The sequence below is a fragment of the Saitoella complicata genome (genome assembly GCF_001661265.1).
Source record: "Saitoella complicata NRRL Y-17804 unplaced genomic scaffold SAICOscaffold_23, whole genome shotgun sequence".
NCBI lineage: Eukaryota > Fungi > Ascomycota > Saitoellomycetes > Saitoellales > Saitoellaceae > Saitoella > Saitoella complicata.
This window is the reverse complement of record NW_017567014.1, coordinates 50008-71256: the sequence shown is the minus strand read 5'-3', so window position 1 is coordinate 71256 and position 21249 is coordinate 50008. Positions and strand designations below refer to the sequence as shown.

The 21249-nt window shown below is 53.4% G+C and overlaps 9 protein-coding genes across 9 annotated transcripts; 5 read left to right on the top strand and 4 right to left on the bottom strand.

Annotated features, from left to right (window-relative positions):
* Positions 1 to 65: 65 nt before the first annotated feature.
* SAICODRAFT_73034 (MAGE-domain-containing protein) lies at positions 66 to 1315 on the top strand (the record flags this gene model as incomplete). The annotated part of the gene is made up of 5 exons (XM_019170819.1): positions 66 to 86; positions 139 to 261; positions 308 to 401; positions 455 to 763; positions 813 to 1315. 5 exons carry the CDS (start codon positions 66 to 68, stop codon positions 1226 to 1228), a joined length of 963 nt encoding a protein of 320 aa, XP_019021932.1. The 3' UTR covers positions 1229 to 1315.
* A 28-nt stretch (positions 1316 to 1343) lies between these two features.
* SAICODRAFT_27189 (uncharacterized protein) lies at positions 1344 to 4871 on the top strand (the record flags this gene model as incomplete). The annotated part of the gene is made up of 3 exons (XM_019167010.1): positions 1344 to 1578; positions 1676 to 1757; positions 1817 to 4871. The coding sequence occupies 3 exons, from the start codon at positions 1344 to 1346 to the stop codon at positions 4869 to 4871; spliced, it is 3372 nt and encodes a 1123-aa protein (XP_019021931.1).
* A 330-nt stretch (positions 4872 to 5201) lies between these two features.
* SAICODRAFT_36794 (Aldo/keto reductase) lies at positions 5202 to 6031 on the bottom strand (the record flags this gene model as incomplete). The annotated part of the gene is made up of 2 exons (XM_019168523.1): positions 5202 to 5905; positions 5953 to 6031. The coding sequence occupies 2 exons, from the start codon at positions 6029 to 6031 to the stop codon at positions 5202 to 5204; spliced, it is 783 nt and encodes a 260-aa protein (XP_019021930.1).
* Positions 6032 to 6437: 406 nt separating this feature from the next.
* Positions 6438 to 6990, top strand: SAICODRAFT_163476 (uncharacterized protein; the record flags this gene model as incomplete). The annotated part of the gene is made up of 1 exon (XM_019165647.1): positions 6438 to 6990. A coding segment is annotated over one exon (504 nt), but the record flags the coding sequence as incomplete, so codon positions are not given.
* A 48-nt stretch (positions 6991 to 7038) lies between these two features.
* SAICODRAFT_73031 (uncharacterized protein) lies at positions 7039 to 10233 on the bottom strand (the record flags this gene model as incomplete). Its single annotated transcript, XM_019170818.1, has 2 exons — positions 9907 to 10233; positions 7039 to 9847 (listed from the first exon to the last, which is right to left on the bottom strand). Exons 1-2 carry the CDS (start codon positions 10002 to 10004, stop codon positions 7039 to 7041), a joined length of 2907 nt encoding a protein of 968 aa, XP_019021928.1. The 5' UTR covers positions 10005 to 10233.
* A 126-nt stretch (positions 10234 to 10359) lies between these two features.
* SAICODRAFT_9465 (uncharacterized protein) lies at positions 10360 to 11317 on the top strand (the record flags this gene model as incomplete). Its single annotated transcript, XM_019171947.1, has 2 exons — positions 10360 to 10371; positions 10430 to 11317. The coding sequence occupies 2 exons, from the start codon at positions 10360 to 10362 to the stop codon at positions 11315 to 11317; spliced, it is 900 nt and encodes a 299-aa protein (XP_019021927.1).
* Positions 11318 to 11471: 154 nt separating this feature from the next.
* SAICODRAFT_67348 (P-loop containing nucleoside triphosphate hydrolase protein) lies at positions 11472 to 13808 on the bottom strand. Its single transcript, XM_019170308.1, has 2 exons — positions 13506 to 13808; positions 11472 to 13478 (listed from the first exon to the last, which is right to left on the bottom strand). The coding sequence occupies exons 1-2, from the start codon at positions 13779 to 13781 to the stop codon at positions 11520 to 11522; spliced, it is 2235 nt and encodes a 744-aa protein (XP_019021926.1). The 5' UTR covers positions 13782 to 13808; the 3' UTR covers positions 11472 to 11519.
* A 2972-nt stretch (positions 13809 to 16780) lies between these two features.
* Positions 16781 to 18440, bottom strand: SAICODRAFT_31603 (general substrate transporter). Its single transcript, XM_019167961.1, has one exon. The coding sequence runs from the start codon at positions 18370 to 18372 to the stop codon at positions 16819 to 16821; it is 1554 nt and encodes a 517-aa protein (XP_019021925.1). The 5' UTR covers positions 18373 to 18440; the 3' UTR covers positions 16781 to 16818.
* Positions 18441 to 18924: 484 nt separating this feature from the next.
* On the top strand, positions 18925 to 20450 carry SAICODRAFT_84114 (UPF0075-domain-containing protein). Its single transcript, XM_019171347.1, has one exon. It carries the CDS (start codon positions 19108 to 19110, stop codon positions 20434 to 20436), a length of 1329 nt encoding a protein of 442 aa, XP_019021924.1. The 5' UTR covers positions 18925 to 19107; the 3' UTR covers positions 20437 to 20450.
* Positions 20451 to 21249: the final 799 nt, after the last annotated feature.

Here is a 21249-nt window from a genome sequence, read left to right as displayed (position 1 = left end):
ACTTTTAGCCGCGTCGTACACCCAAGACGCGTCCGCCAGACTCGAAAGACAGAAAGCATTCAATCATGCCGAGAGGAGCACGAAGGGTGTGTTGCGCCTGTTAAATGCTGCGTGCTATGGGGACTGACGCGTTTGTAGACCGCTGACTCGGACGACGAGGCCGATACTCCGCGGACGCAGACGCAAAGGAGGAGAGGGGAGGAAGAAGAAGGTGACTTCGAGGAAGGAGGGGCCGGATCTTCCAGAGGGCTCAACCAGGAGGTACCACTTGATAGCGCAAGCTTGACAGCGTCTAACAATTTCACAGGACTTGCAAAGACTAGTCAAGAACTTCGTCAGACTGGCGATAGCTTGCGAGTACACGAGATCACCAATACGACGAGATGAGATTGGAAAGAAAGGTACATGCCGTATCCCTGTCAGCTGCTCAGGATTGCTGACATCGTCTACCCAGTCCTCGAAGGCAACTCCCGGGAGTTCAAGCGTGTCTTTGATAAAACCCAAGAGCGTCTTCGGGCAACACTGGGGATGGAGATGATCGAACTACCAGCAAAGGAGAAACACCTGACTGCAACACAAAAACGGAAACAAGGAGCAAGTGCGAGCGCTGCTACGACGTCGAAGTCATGGATGTTGGTGACGATTCTGCCACAGGAGTACAAGGCAATTATCGTGCCAGACAACTATGTGGATGCGCAGTTTATGGGACTGGTGAACCTGGTTGTTTCATTAGTGATGCTGAATGGGAGAACACTGTCAGAAGGTAGGTCTTCTCGACATTATTCAGGGATGAATGCTGACCTAGATTACAGATGGACTGTACCGATATCTCACTCGACTCCAAATCAACGAGGAAACAATATGCGGACAAACCTCAGACATACTCGCAAAGATGGTTCGAACTGGTTACCTTACAAAAGCGCGAGACCCCACCAGTGACGAGAACAAGCAGGACTACCACCTTGGTCCGCGTGCGAAAAAGGAGATTGGCATGGATGGTGTCGTGGCACTGGTGAAGGAAGTCTACGAAGCCGGAGAGGGGCCGTTGCCGGAGAATCTTATTGAGAAACTACATGGTGCCGCGGGTGAGGACATCAATGAGCAGAGGGCGGAGGCTGCGAGGGAAGATTTGCAGAGGAGGCAAGCAGCGTCGCAGGCAAATGGAAGGAGAAATAAGAGAAGAAGGAATGATGATGAAGGTGAAGAGGATGAAGGTGACGACGAGTGAATGTCACCTACATCGTCTCGAGAAGCAACACAATCTAGCATACATTCATCGAACTATAAACACCTAATCAATATCTCGTCGGCATGCATGCTTGCTGTCCCACTCAGGTGTCAAAATGTCTCGTCCCCTAATATTTGGTCTCATCCCACCGATATTCCGCATCTGGCGCAGTGACTGCGGCGCGCAGCCAAAAGTCGACTCAACGCACACGCGACAAGCAGAAAATATAGTGAGAGCCCTGACCGCAAATCACCAGCATCTTGAAGCATCTTCATCGAAGTTTTCGTCTGTCTGTGTCCACAGGATGCCGTCTGCCTTCAAGTCGTACAGTCTCGCGAGTAGTCCAAAGGGTGAGTGGCTTTGCCTCTCTGCAGGCGAATCGGCATCTCGGCTGCCGGCGGAGTGGTTGCGAGTGATGGGAAGGGAAGCTGACCGCAGTCTTGATAGATGAGCGGATTGCATACTTTCTGGAGCAAGGCAGACAAGTCAGGTTTGACCCGGATCAGATGGACTTGGCGGAGTGGAGACGGTATGTTGTTGCATGACGTATCCTCTCTAACACCGGTTTACTGACTGTTGACCGTTCAGAGCGACCGAGCACCGTTTGAAGGAAGCAGATCACGCGTCATTCGCAAACGGCCTTCGACGTATACGCGGTTCCCAGGTCAACATCCCTGCCATGATAGGCACTGGCGGCGCAAAGACCGCGCCGGCATCGCCAGTTCTTTCATCAGCAACTTTGGCGGAAGACTTCATTCGCTTCCCTTCCGAATCTCTGCATTCATTCTCCTTTGCTCCACATGAACCGAACACCCTTCTCCAGAACCACCGTCAGTCACTGCTCAGAAAAAGCGTCGACTACATGCGCGACCGATTACAGGCGCCGAGTGTGACGTCCGCGCAAGCGAGGGCTGAGGCCAAGCTTGCGCCGAATACTGAAGAAGCTCAACTTGTAGGGTTGTTGGAGAGTGCACACTTGATTCCGAGAAGTGCGAGGAATGACAGCAACGATACAGTGAAGATGGATGTTGGCAGTGCACCGATTGAGCGCAACACCTTGGATGACTATATGCGAGCGAAGGGCGTGTCCACGCAGGAAGAGAGTGCCATCGAGGATGGTGCTGAGAAGGAGGATGATGATGAGATTGATGAGGAGTCAGATGATGAAGCGATATGGATTGGAGGGAGGAAGAAGGGATCACGGTCTACGACAGGTTCGAGCCACAAGACTGGCAGCACTACGATTACCGTGCCGCATATACATACACCGGCCATCGACGTGGAAGGACCAGGACCAGAGGACCGTGCGAACTTGAAACGAACATACACCGACACTGGTCCCCTTACGCTGCAGACTAAGCTTCTTGACGTTATCTCCAAGCCTTACTCCCTGGCAGATCCACCCACCTCAGCTTCAGCACACTCGGGTTATTCGCCCATCCTTCACACCGCACCCACCAAATACGTTAACTCCCAGCAGGCTATCGTTACGACAGGCATCTCCGCCCCTTGGAAGATCTTGAGTGCGAATGATGTGGCTTTACGTGTGTTCGGTCTCACTCATGAGGAGGTTAGGAAGACGAGTTTGATTGATGTTGTCTCAGAGGAGCGACGATCGTGGCTCGAAGAGAAGCTTATCTCGTCCATTATTTCTGCCTCTCGGGCGGGATCGCGAGCAAACTCTCTTGCTATCCCGACAGCGCACGGACCCAGCAGGAGAACTAGCTTGGAGGATCTACAGGTTGCGGCAAGTCTTTTGGAGGATGAAAGTGGCGATAACACTGGTCATGTCATCTTGTGCGGTAACGTTCTGCCCATCAAGAGGAAGGATGGAACGACCGCCAGCGCAAGTTGTTGGTGCAAGGAGAAGAAGGGCAAATACCTTGTCTGGGTCTTTGAGAAGATTCAGGAGCGTGTTTCTGAGATTGAGGTCAATGTCGCAGGGAAAATTGCCAGCGCTACTGGCGAGGTTCAGAAGAGTTTCGGAGAGGTGTCTGAAGGGGAGGACCTGGCGCTTTACGTGCCTAGCATTCCTCAGGCCGAAGATGGTAACATCCACTTCTCTCAGGTTGCCAGAGACTTTACCTTCTCTGGTAGGACTAAGGCTGGCATGGCGTTCCCCTGCGCTATTGAGGTTCGCAGGGAGCAGAGTGACGCTGTTGAGCAGATTGAGCGCAAGATCACCCTGAAGGTGCACACGTTACCTGATATTGCTGGTATGATCATTCTCTACGCCGATGGTATGACCATTGCTTCCTCAAACCCCGTCTTCGCAAACGCCTTATTTGGTGTGCCGAACCCGACGAACACCCACATTTCGGAGTTCTTGCCGGAGTTTGATGAGCTTCTCACTTGGTTCCGCGATATCGAGGACGCGGACTTTGAGGAGGGCGCTGTCTTCCCTGAGATGTCATTCCGCCGAGCCAAGCTCGTGAGCAATGGATCTAAGTCGAATGCGACCATTACTCCCAATGAGTTGCAAGCGAAGCTCCTCTTGGAGCCACGTGGTTTGTTGGCTAAGCACCGTGATGGAGGCACATACGAAGTGGACGTGCAAATGCGCGTTGTCATCAACGAGCATGACACGGACAGGAAGAAGATGTATGCTTTGTGGGTTACGTACGGACGTGAGATGAATGAGGCTCACTTCAATCGTAGCAAGCACGAGCAAGTCATTGATGAAAGTGTTGTTGTCGAGAAGCTTGAGGAGATCGATACCCTTGCTCAGCCGGAGAGTTCCATCATCTCGCCTCAGGACACGAGTGCCGAGCAGAGTGAAGTCGAGGAGCTTGCCGATAAGCCGAAGAAGCTCGAAGATTTCACCATCGTTGAGGAACTTGGCAAAGGTGCTTACGGAGAAGTCAAGCTCGCCAGGTACAAGCGGAAGCCCAGTCGCAAGGCTGTCCTTAAGTATGTTCACAAGGACAAGATTCTGGTGGACAACTGGGCTCGTCACCGTGGTTACGGAACTATCCCGCTCGAGATCCATGTCCTTGACTTTGTCAACAAGCAGCCTCATACGAACATCGTGAAAATGCAGTCGTTTTTTGAGGACGAGGCCAACTTCTACATCGAGATGGAGCCGTGCACTGGTATGGATTTGTTTGACTACATCGAGTTGAACCTCAACATGGGTGAGGACGAGTGCCGGTCTATCTACGTTCAAGTCGCTAGGGCGTTGAAGCACTTGCACGATCTCGGCATTGTCCACCGCGACATCAAGGATGAAAACATCGTTGTCGATCCGCCGAGGAAGTTAAAGGGAGGAAAGCCGTTTACAGTCTCTGACATCAAGGTCAAGTTGATCGACTTTGGTAGTGCGACATACATCCGCAACGGCCCGTTCGATACCTTCGTTGGAACGATCGACTATTGTAGTCCTGAGATGCTTCGCGGTGAGAATTACAAGGGACCGCCGCAGGATGTCTGGGCTGCGGGTATCTTGCTGTACACCATGATCTACAAGGAGAACCCCTTCTACAACATTGACGAGATCATGGACCGAGACCTCCGCATCCCCTTCGTTATGAGCGAAGCCAGTCTGGATCTCGTGCAGCGGATGCTCAACCGAACGATCTCCGAGCGCCCGACGATGACGGAAGTTCTGGAACACGAGTGGTTTAACGGTGTGATTGAGGAGTAGTGTGAACGTGTACGAGAGGAAGCAGGGGAAAGTATGCGATAAGAGGACAAGGACATTTGAAAAGATACTGAGAGTACGAGTAGACGATTTACACATGGTTTTATTTCTGAGCAGGAGTTTATGGGTATTTTATTCAGCCTGGAGTTTATTTACAATCTGCATTTGTTAGGTCTTGCGTCAAAGGAGGATTGACTGTGGTCATTGGGGTTGGAGAAGGTGAGCTGTTGGGTTACATCATCAGCCTTGTTTGCGATGGTTCTGAACGGGGAGAGAGAGGGGCAGTTTCTTCTATCAACTATGTTATTGGGTATCTTGAATATCGCTATAAGTCTAAGGAATGCTCATGGGTCTCCACGAACACACCATGCCAGAACAGTCACCCTTATCACAAGTGTCCAACAACTTCATATCCTCCTCATCCAAGCTGAACCCGTACGCATCCGCATTACTCTTGATACGCTCCTCCTTCTCGGACTTGGGCAACACGACATACCCCTTCTCCAGGTTCCACCGAACAAGAACCTGGGGTGTCGTGACACCGTGTTTCTCAGCTACCTTAACGACCTCTGGTTTGTCAAAATGCTTGCATCGGGTCAAGGGCGCATACGCAGCGAGCGCTATTCCCTTCTCCTTACAGTAATCCGTGATCTCGCGTTGCTGCGAGTACGGATGTAACTCAATCTGATTCAACGCAGGCTTGATCTTCGGGCTCAAATCCAAGATTTCCTGGATATGGCGAGGAGCGTAGTTACTAACTCCAATACTCCTTACCTTCCCATCTTTTACACATTTCTCGAGCGCCCGCCACGTCTCCAGACGCTTTTCGGTTCCGGAGCGGGGGTTGTGGATAAGGTAGAGGTCGATGTAGTCGAGACCTAGGAGTTCGAGCGATTCGTCGACGCAGCGGAGGGTAGAGTCGTAGCCGTGGTCTTCGTCGTTGATTTTTGAAGTGACGAAGATCTCGGAGCGGGGAACGCCGGAGGCGCGGATCCCTTCGCCGACTTCGCGCTCGTTACCGTATGCACGGGCGGTATCTGTACACTCGTTAGCAATGGTAACGAAGGATCAATCGGCTACGTACCGATGTGCCTGTAGTTATTCTTCAAGGCCGCGGTCACGGCGGTGTCGCAGGTGCTCGATTTCCACACACCGAGACCCATATAAGGGATCTCATTCCCGTCGTTGAGCTTCAACGTACTCGCAAGGGTGAGACTCTTCGTAGATGGCATGTTTGCTTCGTAATTTCCTCTTGGATCAATTGTGTTCATTCGCAGCTGCTGTTCGTCTACGTTCAAGCTCGCCTGGGCCCTAGCGTCGGTTTGATTTGCCGCCGGCGCGCCGCGGCGTGACGCACGAGCCGTTTAAGCTTAAATCTGGCAACCGAGAGAACCTTCCATAATAACTGAAATTCGTAGAAAGGCAAGAAGGGAAGCAGCTAGGTGCATCTAAATTCAGCAACGGAGAATCATGGGCATGACCGGGCTGGCCTATGATGCGCACGTCATGTTATTCGTACTGATCGCGACTGGATATGGACCGGCTGTGGCAGCCAACGGACTTGGATATGTTCAACAATACAGTGAAATTCAACACGCGTATATATTACGTCAGCAAACACTTAAAAATCTCTGCTCATCTTTCTTTGAGACCGAGCCTAAATCACACAAAAGCCCCAGAGCTCCATCCATAACCATAACCAGTCGCATTCCCAAGAAGAAACATCCCAAAAGCGTTAACGTTAAAATCATTCAAACATCGCGACCAAAGCCTCAAGCAACACACTTCTCGTCAATCAGGTTGCCTGATCAAGAAGCAGCAGTCACAGCTACCTCCACTTCCTCCTTGCCAACCGGGCCTTCCCAAGTGAAGTTACCCACATCAAACAGCCCAAGAGGATCCCAATTGGCCGACTCCTCACCGACCGGCTCGAAAACGGGTACAGCAGGTTCCTTCTTTGTCTTCATCTCCTGCAAACGATCCTCCGGCCCATGCCAAACATCAGTACACCCAGCAAACGCATCACGAATCAACCTAGGCGCCATCGTGCCACTCCACGGTGGACTCGGGTAGGTACTCTCAAGCCCAATAATAGGCGGCTCCCTGAACGCAATCGTAGGCGACTTCTCCGACTTGATCTGTCCGTTCTTGATACCGATGGCGCTCTCGATCATTTCTTGAAGAGGTACGCATCGGAGTTCTTCTTCGCCTCTTCTTGCCTCTTCTTAAACTCTTCGTCTTCGGCCTGGATTTTTGCGGCTTGAGCAGCGGCTTCGGCCTCCAGCTGAGCTTTGTCGACGTAGGGCGCAGAGGTTGGGATCTGTCCCGGGAGAGTAGCGCTGCCGATAGCAGGACTGACACTCATTGAACCAGGGGTCTTGCGACGTTTAGCAGTAGGAAGCTTCAAGTCTTCAGGCTTGAGACCGTGCTTGAACGCGCCCTGGGATTGGCCGGGAACAGGCGAAATACCCGTAGCAGGTACAGGCTGCTGTTGCGCGGCGGCTGCTGCAGCAGCGAGAGCAGACCCAGTAACTTGCTGATGATGAACAGCCTGCTGAGGCGGCTTTTGAACCTGTCCAGGCACAGCAGCCGCATTCTGGTTAACAGAACCGAGCCACGGAAATCTACCCTCAGCAATCCCAGTAACCGCCTTCTGCGCAAGCTCTTTCGACAATCTCCCAACAGACACCTTCGCCGAATCCAATTGCTCCGGCCTCGCGATATACTTGTCCTCCGCCATTCCCCTGTGCTGCTGTGCAAGAGCATGCGAGACCTTCATCATCTTGCTCCAGCTGTCGGCTTCGCCCAAGCGGTATGCTAATGGTATGATGATCGTGTTGATCCTTTGGACGAACTGCGGCACGTCCCTCATTAATGTCCTCATAAGCTTTTTCTCCGGTTCGGTTAACGAGAAGCTGTTCCTGCTGAAATCAATCCTGGACACCTTCGCACGCTCTTCTTCGAGGTCACGAATCATCTTCGCCTTAGACTCAGCGTTGGGACCCTCAATAATCTTGTGCACCTGTTGTAAGTCGATAGAGGTAGACTTAGGCGCACCTGGTTGTGGACCAGCAGGCTGCCCCGGAACAGCCGGAGCCGGTGCCACTTGCTGAGCCTGAACAGCCTGCGAAACCGGTTGTTGCTGCTGAACAACAGGCTGTACTGGAGCAGCAACAGGCAACGTCGCAGACGGCATCGTCTGTAAATGCAAATCCGGTTTCTGCCTCTTCTGACTCCTCTCCTGCGATCCCGGCGTCTGCTGCCCAGCCTGAGCCTGCGCCTCATCCTCCTTCTTCGGCTTCGGCGGCGCACGTTTCCTCTTCGGTGTAGTCTTCGGTTCCGGCATGGGTACAGCGTTCTGCATCACGGGGGTACTCTGCGGCATTGCCGGACTCGACGTCAAGTCGAACACCTGTCCACCAGAACCAGGACCAGCACTGGGTCTAGGCTGCTGAAACTGGGCTTGTTGTTGCGCATGCTGTTGTGCTTGTTGAGCCTGTTGCTGCGCGGCGCGTTGGGCTGCCTGTTCAGCTTGAACACGCTGGGCCTGCTGTTGCCGTTGTGCCGCAATCTGCTGCAACAACTGTTGCTGCTGCATCGTCATACCACCCGCTTGCACACCTTGCACACCCTGCTGCTGCCCCACATGCCCCTGCTGTACTTGTCCTGCCTGCTGCTGTTGCCTCGCCAACGCACTCATCGCCGCCTGCTGCTTCTCCACCATCCCCGCGTGCTCCTGCCAAACCTTCTTCACATGCGCCGTCTGCTCCCGCGTCATTTTGCCAGCTTTCATCATGTCGATGACGTGCTGCCATTTTTGGACGGAGGCGGGGAGGCCGGGGAGTTGGGCGCGGAATTGGGGAGGGATGGTTACGGACATGAGGGCGGCCATATTTCGGTTGCGTTGTTGGGCGACGGCGGCAGCGGCAGCGGCAGCGGCGGCGGGGTTTGTTTGTTGATTTTGGGGTTGACCATGGGGTTGGATGTGTTGGCCCATGGCCGGGGAAGAAATCGGCTGGCCACGCGGTGTCGCTCCTTGCGGAGGCTGAAGCCCAGCTTGCTGCGGAAGCTGTGCCAACGCAGCATGTTGCTGGGCCTGCTGCTTCGCTTGTTGAGCCTGCATAATCTGGGCTTTCTGATCTTCTTGTTGTTGCCAACGCAAAATCTCCTGTAACCTCTGCCAATTCGTCCACTGCTCCTTCGGGATCTCGCCCTTTCCGTGCGCCTTATTCCATGCTTGAGCTTTACGAACGAATGCCAACAACTGGTCTCTCGAGATGGGGACATTCGGTGGGTACCCTTGTCCCGGCTGCTGTTGACCCAGCTGTTGCGCCTGTTGCTGCTGCTGCTGTTGCGGCTGCCCTTGCTGCGCATGATGAAGCGGCTGATTCAAATTCGACAAAGTCTGCCCACCAGCCCCAGCAGAAGCCTGCTTCTGAATGATGACGGCGTTTGGGCTCGCCCGCAAACCCTGTGCCTGCTGTGCCTGCTGAGCCTGCTGCGTCTGTTGCGCCTGCTGCTGGGCGGCCAATCTCTGCTTTTGCTGGAAAGCCTGCTGTTGCTTCGCTAACAATGCTTGTTGCATACGATATGGATCCGCAGTCTGCTGGAGTGCCATTTGCTGTTTTTGTGCTTGCGACATAGGTTGCGGTACGAAGCCGTTCTGCATCGTAAAGTCTTGTCCCGCATTACCGGGAACACCGCCAGCTTGTTGTACTTGTAACGCACCCGCTTGCGCTTGGGCCGCCATAGCCTGTGCGGCAGCAGCGGTGTTTTGCACGTATTGTTGTTGTTGAGGTTGATTGCCTGCTTGATTCCCCTGCTGCATAATATGCGACACACGATCCTTAGCACGTGTGATATATTCATTCTTGTTGGAGCATTTGTCCATGAGGTTTCGTTCGAAGGATGTTGCGATTGTGACGACTTGGTCGGAGCCGACGCCCATCTTGGCGGACATCTTTGAGAGGGCCGAGGCACTGTTGCGGATCGGGATGTTAGTGAGAGCGTTAGATGCCAGGGAGGAAGAGAAACGTACACGTAAGCCACTACCTTCCTTCGCTCTTCGACCTGGACTTGCGAATGCCACAGTTGGTATGCGACATCCGGCATCGCACCAGCAGGGACGTTACTCATAGCGGTCAGTTTCACCTATGCAAACGATAGATAATCGTGAAGGGCGGCGAAACTCTGTCAACGACAGACAAAACTCGAGTGACAACAGATCCTCCGTAAAGCCGACGTCCACGAAAGTGAGGCTGAGCCGCGATGTATTCGTCTCGACTAACCAAGAAGCAAGTCCGGGAGAAGCTTAACAGAGGGCCCTGGGTTCGGGGGTGTATGCTGGAGCTGGTGCTGGAGCTGGTGCCGCTGGACTGGATTAAGGGTGCACGCCGTAATCATGGCTGCCGCGGCCGCACAGCGCTTGTGCCTTGTCGCGGTCGGTCGCGATCAGAAAAAAAGTACTACACCAGAAAACTCAAATAATAAAATGAGACAGAAGGTAGCCAAAGCTGAAGGACGTTGTGCAAGATGTCCTGCTAACAACCACCCGTCTACAGCGCGCCAAAGCTTACCGCAAGCTCCTCCACTCCTACACCCGACACTTTGGGTTCCGCACCCCCTACCAAATCCTCGTGGATGCTGACTTCCTCCAAACCGCCCACGCCTCGAAGATCGATGTTGCGGCCGCTCTCCGCCGAACCATGCAAGACGATGTCAAACCAATGATAACACAATGTTGTATGGCGGCTCTCTACAAATTGGGACGGGAGGGACAGGCGGTGGTGGATGTGGCGAAAGAATTCGAGAGGAGAAAGTGTGGGCATTTCGGGGATAAGACAAAGGAGTCCGGGGAGTGTATCAGGAGTTTGGTGAACATTGAGGGTGAGAACAAACATCGCTATTGTGTCGCTACGCAATCTTATGACTTGAGAGGGGAGTTGAGGGGGATAGCGGGTGTGCCGTTAATGTTCATCAACCGTGCCGTCTTGATCTTAGAGCCCGAGTCGGATGCGACGGCACAGTTCAAGCTCAGGGAGGAACGCCAGAAGTTGGGCTTGTCAACATACGAGAAGGAACTTCTTTCAGGAAAGAAACGGAAGAGGGAAGGTGAGGAGGATAACGTCGTCGGTGGCGAAGCCCTTGACGAAATCGAACGCACACGCGAAGAAAAGGAAAAGAAGCGGCTGAAGAAGCTAGGACCAAAAGCACCCAACCCTCTCTCCGTCAAGAAAAAGAAGAAGGAAACCAGTACTGGACCAAAAGATGCGAATGGCGCACAGAATAACACACGTGAGGGCGTGATGGAGGAGAGTGCGGAGGCACAAGAGGCGGGGGAGATCAAGTCTGGCAAGCGTAGAAGAAGAAGAAGGGGGAATAAGAATGGTGGGGAGGAAGATCACGCGAATGGGAGTGGAGGTGAGGGAGGAGATGAGTCGGATTTCTAATTTCGGCGCTGGCGCTGAAGGAAATATTATCATCACAGCATGAATGTCATAGCAAAAAGTTTAAAAATCATATTGTGATTGGGATGTCCTCTTGTTGTAGATCTTGTTCTCCTTCCAGCCGCAGCGATAAACCTCCCAGTTCGTGACTCTTCGTCGTTTGCTCCTCCACGCTCCCCTCTCACACCCACAGCCAAGCCCATGTCTAATGGAACTCAACAACACCAGACTCTCCAGCATCCTCAATAACCTTCTTCTGATACTCCTTAATCGTACCACTAAACTTATTAACCGTCCCAGCCTGACAAACCCACAAACTCGTACAAACACTATTCAAGAAAGTGACATCATGCGAAACCAAGATGACACCTCCCTTGAAGTTCTTCAACGCATCCGTCAAAGCGTCGAGACCACCCAAGTCGAGATGGTTAGTCGGCTCGTCAAGGACGAGGATATGCGGGTTCTGGAGTCCGAGACAAGCGAATGCTACACGAGATTTCTGACCTCCGGAAAGTGTGCGGATAGGTTGCAACCCAGTCATACCCACAATTCCGAAATTACCGAGATGGCGACGATATTCCTCATCCTGCTTCCCCGGCCAATTCTTCTGCATAAACGTCACGGGACTCGCGCTCAAATCGAGTGCATCAACATGATGCTGCGCAAAATACCCAAGTCTCAGACGGGGGTGTCGTTGAACCATACCCTTGAGGGGAGTGAGTTGCTCGATCAAGAGCTTGAGCATCGTGGATTTACCAGCTCCATTTGGTCCAATAATACCAATTCTCGAATCCATCTGAACATCAATGTCTACGCTCTTGAGGATGGTCTTTTCGGTGTTATACCCGAACGTCACATTCGCCATCTGAATAATCGGGGGACTCAAACCCTCCACATCAGGGAACTTGAAAGTGACCTTATCCTCTTCCTCCGGTAATTCGAGAACAGGCATCTTCTCCAACTTTTTGATACGCGATTGTGCTTCACTCGATTTCGCGGCGTTGTATCTGAACTTGTCGATGAACGCCTGCAAATGTTTCCTCTCCCCCATTTGTCGCTCATACTCCCTAACCTGGTTCTTGTGTCTCTCCTCCTTCGTAGCATAGAACGAATCGAAGTTACCCTTGTAGTAATCCAACCGCTCAGAATGCTGATGAATAATATCCGTCGCGACTTCGTTCAAGAAAGAACGATCGTGAGATACGACAAGGACAGTAGAAGGATATCCCCTAAGGTAGTTGGCCAAGAACGCAATCGAAGGGACATCCAACATGTTCGACGGCTCATCAAGCAACAACAAATCAGGTTTGCAGAATAGTGCACGAGCGAGGGCGAGACGCATACGCCAACCACCCGAGAAGGACTTGGTCGCCTGCTTCTGCCCCTCGGGCGAGAAACCGAGACCAGCCAAAATAGAAGCCGCTCTCGATTCTGCTTTATCCGCATCCATCTCTGCGAGTTTAACATGGATATCACTGAGATCCGAATCCAAACTCTCGCGCTCCTTCTCGATTGCTCGCGTAACACCCTCCTTACTCTCCGCGACCTTGGCGTCGATCTCAGCAAGCTTGGCCGTGATACGATCCTGCTCAGCGAGCAAGTATTTGCGCCAGACATCTGCGTCCAAAACAGATTGGATGGCGGTGGTTTCGTCACCGACGATTTCTTGCTCGACGTGGAGGATCGTGATGTGTGTAGGCACCGCGATCTCACGACGGGACAGAGCACGTAGGAGAGTGGATTTGCCGACTCCGTTGATACCGGTGAGACCGTATCGCCGTCCGTATGAGAGGGTGAGCGAGGCATCTGATAGAATACGCTTTCCGGTGAAGAAGAGATCGATACCGTCAATCTTAATATCCTTGCTCTTGTTCTTGGAGGCACCCATTTGGAGGGGGTTGACTTGCATGTAAAACTCCTCGTATGCCTGCTGATCCTCTTCAATCAATTTCGAGGATTCGTAGTTGATCTTCACGAGGGAGCCTTCGTGTCGTTTCTCCAGCTTCGCCTTGAGTTTCTTCTCCGCCTTCTCCAACTTCTTCTTATCGACCCTCGACTCGATCTTCCTCGAGGCAGTAGCATCGAGATCGACACTGCCAGCGAGAAGGTTTCCAGCCGCAGAGAACTTGGATTGTGCTCCAATCTGCACAGCCTCGTCCAACCGCTGTAACCCTTTCTCACCAGTCCCAACCGGTCGTGCTTTCTCCCTCTCCTCAAAAATCTCACTCAACTTCTCACAAAGCGCCGCAACGAGCAAATCATCACCACCAGCATCGACCAAAAGCTCATGCGCAAAGTCTAACGCCGCAACATACGACTCATCGTCAACGGGATCATCGGAGGCGAGGTCAGCGAGGTAGCCTTGGATGTAGTCGATTACGACGTTATCGACGTCGATTTTCTTTGAGGCATCTTTGACGATTGTGGAGACCTCTTGGGAGGCCTGGGGGATTGCTACGGGCGACATTGGTCCGAGGTGGATTTTTGTGTCGACTTTGGCTGGAGTACGTGGAATGTACGGCGCTGCGAGTTTCGGCGGGTGAGATGCAGATGGACATGTGCGCAGAATCGAAAGAAATGTCAATAACTACTTCATCAAAAGTCCAATGCAAAACCGTACATGCCAACCATGCAAATGCATCTTTTTGTGTCTCTCCATCCATCACCACCATCGTCATATCTTAACTTTTTGGTTCCCCAATGCAGTCACAGTCACCACTCAAGCATGACCGTTACCGTTACCGTTCGCCTTCCCCTCCAACTCCTTCACCTGCGCCTTCAAACTATCAATAACCTTCTTCTCAATCTCACTCCTCATAACAGCTTTCTTCGCCGCAACCTGCAACGTCTCAACCTCCTTCTGCAACGCCTCCAACTTATCCTTCTCCTCCTGACTCTCAGTCGTAATCGCAGCTTGTTGACGCAAGCTAGTAAGCTCTTTCTCGAGTTCATCGCGAGCGGTCTGGAGTTCGGTAACGAGGGTAGATTGCTTCTCGGCATCTGTGCGGAGGGCGTCAGAGTCCTTCGAGACTTGTTCCGCGACTTCGGCGGCTTTCTGCTGTGCCGCCTCGAGCTCGTCCCGGATTTTCTTGATCTCGGCGTCGGCATCCTCCTTGGCGGCCTTGATAGCAGCATCAGCGTCCGCAGCGGCCTTCTTCTTCTCCTCCTCCACCTGCTTCTTCGCAGCCTCCAAATCCTTCTCGAGCGTTAAGGCCTTCTCAGCTGCAGCCTTGATCTCAGCAGCAGACTTCTCCTCCGCGACCTTCTGCGCCTTCCCAGCCTCCGCCTTCGCAGCCTTAACCTCCTCATCCTTCTTCTTCAACTCCTCCACCACATCCTTCGCCTGCTTCTCTCCCTCGGCCTTCGCGGCCTCCAACTCCTTCTGCACAGCCGCAAGCTGCTTCGTAACCTCCTCACCCTCCTCAGTAGCTTTCTTAGACCCAGCCTTCGCGGCCTCAACCTCCTTCTTCAAGCCATCAATGAGCTTGACGGAGATCTCTGCGCGTTTCTTCTCCTTCTCGGCGTTTTTCTCCGCAGCGGCGACCTTGGTCTTCAACTCCTGTGCCCGTTCCTCGCTCTCCTCAATCTGCTTCTTGGCATCGACAGCCTCCTTCTTCGCGGCGGAAACTTCCTCAGCGAATTTACGCGCTTGCTCCTCAGCGGCTGACTGTGCCTTCTTTGCCTCTTCCTGCGCGGCCTGGACCTTCTTCTCCGTCTCAGTAACCTTGGTACCCAATTCCCTAGCCTTCTCCTCCGCACTCTTAGTCGCCTCCGTAGCCGCCGACAATTCCTGCTCGAGCTTGCCCTTCTCCTCCTCAGCCTTCTTGAGCTGCTCCTTGGCCTTGTCCTCCGCAGTCTTCACCGATTGCTTCGCAGCCGCGACCTCCTTCTCGAGCATGCCCTTCTCCTCCTCAGACTTCTTGAGCTGCATCTTAACACCCTCAACCTCCTTCACAGAAGCGTCCTTCACACTCTTAACCTCCCCTTGCAACGCCTTCACCTCCGCCTCGGCCTTTTCCTCTGCTTTCTTCGCCGCTTTCCGCAATCCATCAATTTCCTCATCACGAGTCTGGAGGTCTGTGGAGGCCTTAGCGAGCTCAGCCGCCAACTCCTCCTTTTCCTTCTCGAGATCCTGGATACGGGAGGAAGCGGAGGAGATTTCTTTGCGAGCGGAGTTGAGCTCGGTGGTGAGGGACTCGATCTTTTTGGCGGACTCGGTCGCGCGTTGGGAGGCGGAGTCGAGGGATGCCTTGGTGGTGGAGAGTTCGGATTGGAGGGCGGATTCACGGGCTTCAGTCTCTGACAATTGTGTACGGAGGGAGTTGGCGTCGTTCTTGGAAGAGTCGAGATCGGAAGTGAGGGCAGCGACCTGAGACTGCGCCTCCTCGAGTTCAGAAGCGACCTTTGCTTTCTCATCCTTGACGCTCGCCAACTCACTCTCGACACTCTTGATCTTCGACTCCAAGTCACGAACCGCAGCCTGCTCTTTCTCGACGTCCGCCTTTTTTTGTGCGAGCGAGGCGTTGAGGGACTCGACAAGGTCTTTGCTGGCTTCGAGGTCGTCGGAGGTGGAGGCGAGGGATTGGGTGATTTGCTCGATACGGGATTGCTTTTCGGCGACGGTAGCGGTGGCTTTAGATAACTCATCCCTGGTAGCTGATAAATCCTTCTCCAGACCCTGAGCGTGCTTGGTCGAGGTCTCGAGCTGAGATTTGATAGAAGACTTATCCTTCTTCTCACTCTCGAGATCTTTGGCGATTTTCGCATTATCCGCCCTCAATGCCTCGATATCCCGCCTCAATCCTTCCTCGAGTTTCTTCACCTCACTAATTTCACCCTCCAATTTCGCGATCTGGCGTTTATACTCCTCCGCCCGACCCAGAATCTCCAATTTGATTTCCTCAGCTTTCTTTGACTCTTCCTCATTCTTCCCAATCACCGCACTCAATCTCTCAATCTCTACACCCCCCGCATCAATCTGTGCCTGCAACCCCCTCTGAATCCCCGCTTCCTGAGCCTTAACCTCCTCAACCTGCCCTTCCGCATCCTTCAATCTTTCCTCAAGTACCTTCTTCTCCTCACTCAACAACGCAACCTTCTTCAAACTCTCATCCTGTGCCGCCTCGAGTGCGAGGAGTGTTTGCTGGCTCTGGGAGCGGTGGCTGGCAAAGTAGTGGTTGGAGAGGGTGAATGAGAGACCGGTTGTGAGGCCGATGACGGTGAGGGCCTGGTAGTTGAGCTGGCCCATTGCTGCTTGTGCTGCTTCGGGGAGCATGTATGAGGTTTTTATGAAGGTGGCCTTAATTCGAAGAAATTGAGTGTCTCAGTGATGTTAGGAATTTGGAGGAGTTCGATGCGCGCATCAAGTCAACAAAACAGTGAGTGGTGTTAACCCTGCAAGCAAGAAAGGTAGGGAAGAACAATCTTTTACTTTAAACAATCTCTAGATCTAATCGTACACTTCTCTGGAAAAATCACACTGCTATGCACAACCCTCTCGCTCTTTACACAACAGAAGAAGACTTCTCACCCGCCTCAATCCTCTCAACACCCATGTTCTTCATGTCAAAGTCATCGCTCGACCTTCCACTCCCCTGCTGGTTTCCGAACCTTCCAGCAAACGCTCCCTCACGATCCGTAACAAACAACAAGTCCAACTCCTCCAAACTCTTACCCGCGGTCTCGGGGTAGAAGAAGTAAATCAACGGCACGAAACACGCGTTGAAAACCATGAAGATGAAGAAGAACTTGTAGCCCAAAGTCTCGGCACCGATGGGGGTGATCTCGACGACCATGAAGTTCCAGGACCAGTTGGACATGGTGGCGAGAGCGGTACCCTTGGAACGGAAACGGAGCTCGACGATTTCGGTGGGGTAGAGCCAGGGACAGGCGACCCAGCCGAAACCAGAGTAAGAGGCAATGTAGAGGAAGACGAAGATGATGGCGGCGGTACCAGCGGACTTTCCACCAACACCGATAAGGACACCGATCATGCACATACAGACGGCCTGGAAAGCAGCTCCGTAGATAAGAGGCTTGCGACGACCCCACTTGTCGATGAAGATGATAGGAATGAAGGTAAAGACGAAGAAACACAATCCAGTACATCCACCAACAATCAAAGACAACTCACGGTCCAAACCGAGGGTGTTCTGGAGGAGGTAAGCAGAGTAGAAGATAACAGCGTTGATACCGGTAAGCTGCTGCATCATCTGAATACCGTACGCCAACAAGAGACGACGGAAAGTCTGCTGCTCACCACCACGGAAGTACTCCTTGAACTGGATCGGGCCGCCCTGGGACTCGGCAGAGAGGGAAACCTTGATATCGTTGAACTGACGTTCGCACTCCTCGGACTCGATGGGAACGCCCTCCAACAAAGCAATAACCTCACGAGCCTCCACCTCACGACCACAGTTCATCAACCAACGCGGAGATTCGGGCAATCCGAAAATGAGGATAAGCGTGATAATAGCGAAGAGAGCCTGCAAGACAATAGGAAGACGGAACTGAATGGCACCATCGGGGACACCGGCGGTACCGTACGTGACCCAGTACGAAATGACGATACCGACGGTAATGAACCATCCCTCGATCGACACCATACGTCCACGGGAATGAGCCTTCGAGGTCTCAGCCTGGTACATCGGAACAGTAGAGGTGTTCATTCCATTTCCGATACCAGTCACGATACGTCCAACGATCATGTGCGGGATACCGTACGCAGTAGCCTGCAACACAGTACCAACCAACATGATAATCAACCCAACGACAATAGACCACCTCCTTCCCAACTTCTCACCGACGAAGAAGGTAAGAACAGCACCGAAGAAACATCCGACTTCGTAGATGGCAACGATCGTTCCGAGCGTCTTGGTCGAGGCGGGGAAAGTCTCCTTGAAGGCGTTACCACCGATGAGACCAGCGAAGACACCCTGGTCGTATCCGAAAAGCAAGAAAGCGGAGGAAGCGGCGATGGAGATCATCATGCGGAGTGCGTCTCCGCGGGCGTTACCCCAGATGCGCATGGAGCTGGTTGCTTCACCAGCTGGAGCCATTTGTAGTGAGATGGAAGTGGCAGAGAAGATGGTTTGATGGGGAGGAGGGGGACGCGGGGAAGCTGGGGTACTTATAGAAAAAAGAATATCGAGGACGGCCGCAGCTGGCGAGGACCCTAAAATTCATCTCGCTTATGCTCAGCCTCCCCCGGTGTATGACTAGCGCGGTGTATGACTAGCGCGATGTGGGGAGTTATAACGGGGCACACGTGATCGGTCGTCGAGGGGGAGAGTAGGCGTATCTTTTTGTCTGAAATGTATTTCTAGTTGCTGAGTCTGTTCCATGTACAGCGGCGACACCACGGAGAAGCGATGTTCCCCGGCGCCCCCCCCCGGAGAAAGGCCTCCGCCATCGCCACGCATGCACCACCCAGTCAAAACATGCGAAGACTGAGTCAGGATAGGCGGGCGGCGAAAGAACAGGAAGGCGAAACTGCTCAGCCTCGATCTGCTGACTTTGCCTCTCTGAGCCCGGCCCCCTTCGTAGTTACAGCCCTTGCTTCGAGCACTCAGTCGCCCGCGGCCGGCTCGTCCCCGGATCCATCTCCTGTTAGCGCCCCGTTTTTTTTCTGAAGTCTCCGCCCCGGAGTGGATTATCCGGGGTCCCACAGTTTCCTGGGGTGGGCCCGCGCGCGACTCTGCCACCCGTTCCGAGAGCGTATAAAAAACCCAGACTCCCCCCTCCCTCCGACCTCTTGATCCCCATCCCAGCTTACTTCCTCAAAGCAAGACAAGATGACTGCCGAAAACAAGCCCCTCGACATCACCGTTCTCGGTCTCAACTCCGGTACCTCCATGGACGGTGTTGACTGTGCTCTCTGCCGTTTCCGTCAGGACTCCCCCACCTCCCCCCTCAAGTTCGAGCTCGTCAAGTACGGAGAGGTTCCCCTTCCTCAGTGGATCAAGAAGCCCATCATGCGCATGATCCTCGAGAACAAGACCACCCCCGAGGAGCTCTCCCAGATCAACGTCCAGCTCGGTAACGTCTTCGCCGACGCCGTTGAGCAGTTCATGAAGGAGTCCGACCTCCCCGTCGACATGATCGATGTTGTTGCCTCCCACGGTCAGACCATCTGGCTCTTGTCCATGCCCGAGGAGGGTCAGACCAAGTCCGCTTTGACCATGGCTGAGGGTTCCATCCTCATGAACCGCCTCAAGCGTACCGCCGTCACCGACTTCCGTATCTCTGAGCAGGCTATCGGCCGTCAGGGTGCCCCCATGATCGCCTTCTTCGACGCCCTCCTCCTCCACCACCCCACCAAGCTCAGGGCTTGCCAGAACATCGGTGGTATCGCCAACGTCTGCTTCATCCTCCCCGACTCCCACGGTGGTGTCGAGCAGACCTACGACTTCGACACTGGACCGGGTAACGTCTTCATTGACGCCGCTGTCCGTTACTTCACCAACGGTGAGCGCGAGTACGACCGCGACGGTGAGATGGGTGCCCGCGGTAAGGTCGACCAGGAGATCGTCGACGAGTTCTTGCAGATGAAGTACTTCAAGTTCGACCCCCCCAAGACCACCGGTCGTGAGGTCTTCCGCGACTCCATCGCCCACGAGTTGATCGACAAGTGTTTGGCCAAGGGTATGTCCGCCGATGACACCGTTGCTACCATCACCCGTATCACTGCTGCCGCCATCGTTGACCACTACAAGCGTTACGCTCCCGAGGGTCTCGAGATCGACACCATCTACATGTGTGGTGGTGGTGCTTACAACCCCAACATCACCAAGTTCCTCCAGGAGAACTACCCCAACACCCGCATTTGCATGCTCGACGAGGCCAAGGTCCCCGGTGGTGCCAAGGAGTCCGTCACCTTCGCTTTCCAGGGTATGGAGGCCGTCCTCGGACGTCCTCTCCTCGTCCCCCAGCGCGTCGAGAACCGCATCCCGACCATCGTTGGTAAGATCGCTCCCGGTCCTAACTTCCGTGAGATCATGACCAAGACCATCGACTTCGGTCGTGGCTTCGAGGAGGAGAACGGTTACCTCCCCGCTGTCAAGGAGATGGTTGTCGTTGACTCTGAGGGTAAGGTCATTGGTGAGAACCAGCTCAAGAACTAAGTGTTCCATTGCGCAAATACGGGGATGAGTAGAGGATGTGTTTGATTATTACGATTGGGTAAACTTTTTGTTGGCGTTTTCAGCTCGGGTTTTGGATTTTTTACGCATTTTAGACAAGCAAACAAAGAATACTGGTTATCTTTATCTTTCGTCTCGTTCCCCTTGTGTCTCTTCTCTGGATTTGTCCTTGCAACGTTCATCTAGAACTGTAGATGTCTGTGTTGATGTTCACTGCGATAGTCAAGCATGTCTTGTCGATGAGTCCCAGGCGGTTCCATCAATCCCTCCCTCTCCTTGTCATGGTGTTCAGTCTTCGCTGCGCCGTGACTTCAATCTGCAGGTCACCCGAAATCCGCGACTTCGAGATGAGGAACCGAGGAAACCTTAATTGAAGGCACCCTCGATACCATATACAATGGGCCCCAAGAAGAAGTCAAAGAAGCCCGCTGCAAATCCGGCGAGAGGGTTCGCTACCACGTCAATTGCGAGGAAGGTTGATCCGGAGCCGAAGAAGACGCCGTCGCAAACGCCTACTCCGACGTCGACACCCGGTACTGCTACGCCTACGACTTTGGCGGAGAACGCCGAGGAGAATGCCAATAAGGCCAAAGAAGTGGAAGATAAGAAGGAGTTGAAAAAAGAGGAGCAATTGGCTACTTCGATTAGGAAGACCGCAGAGAGGTTCATCGCACGACAAATCGATGCTGCAACAGTCGAGAATCGACAACGGACTGGGTACGACACCATACGGATACCAGAACCACTAGTGGATCGGATCTTGGAGCTGACGAAGGCTAGTGGAGAGGTTGCGAC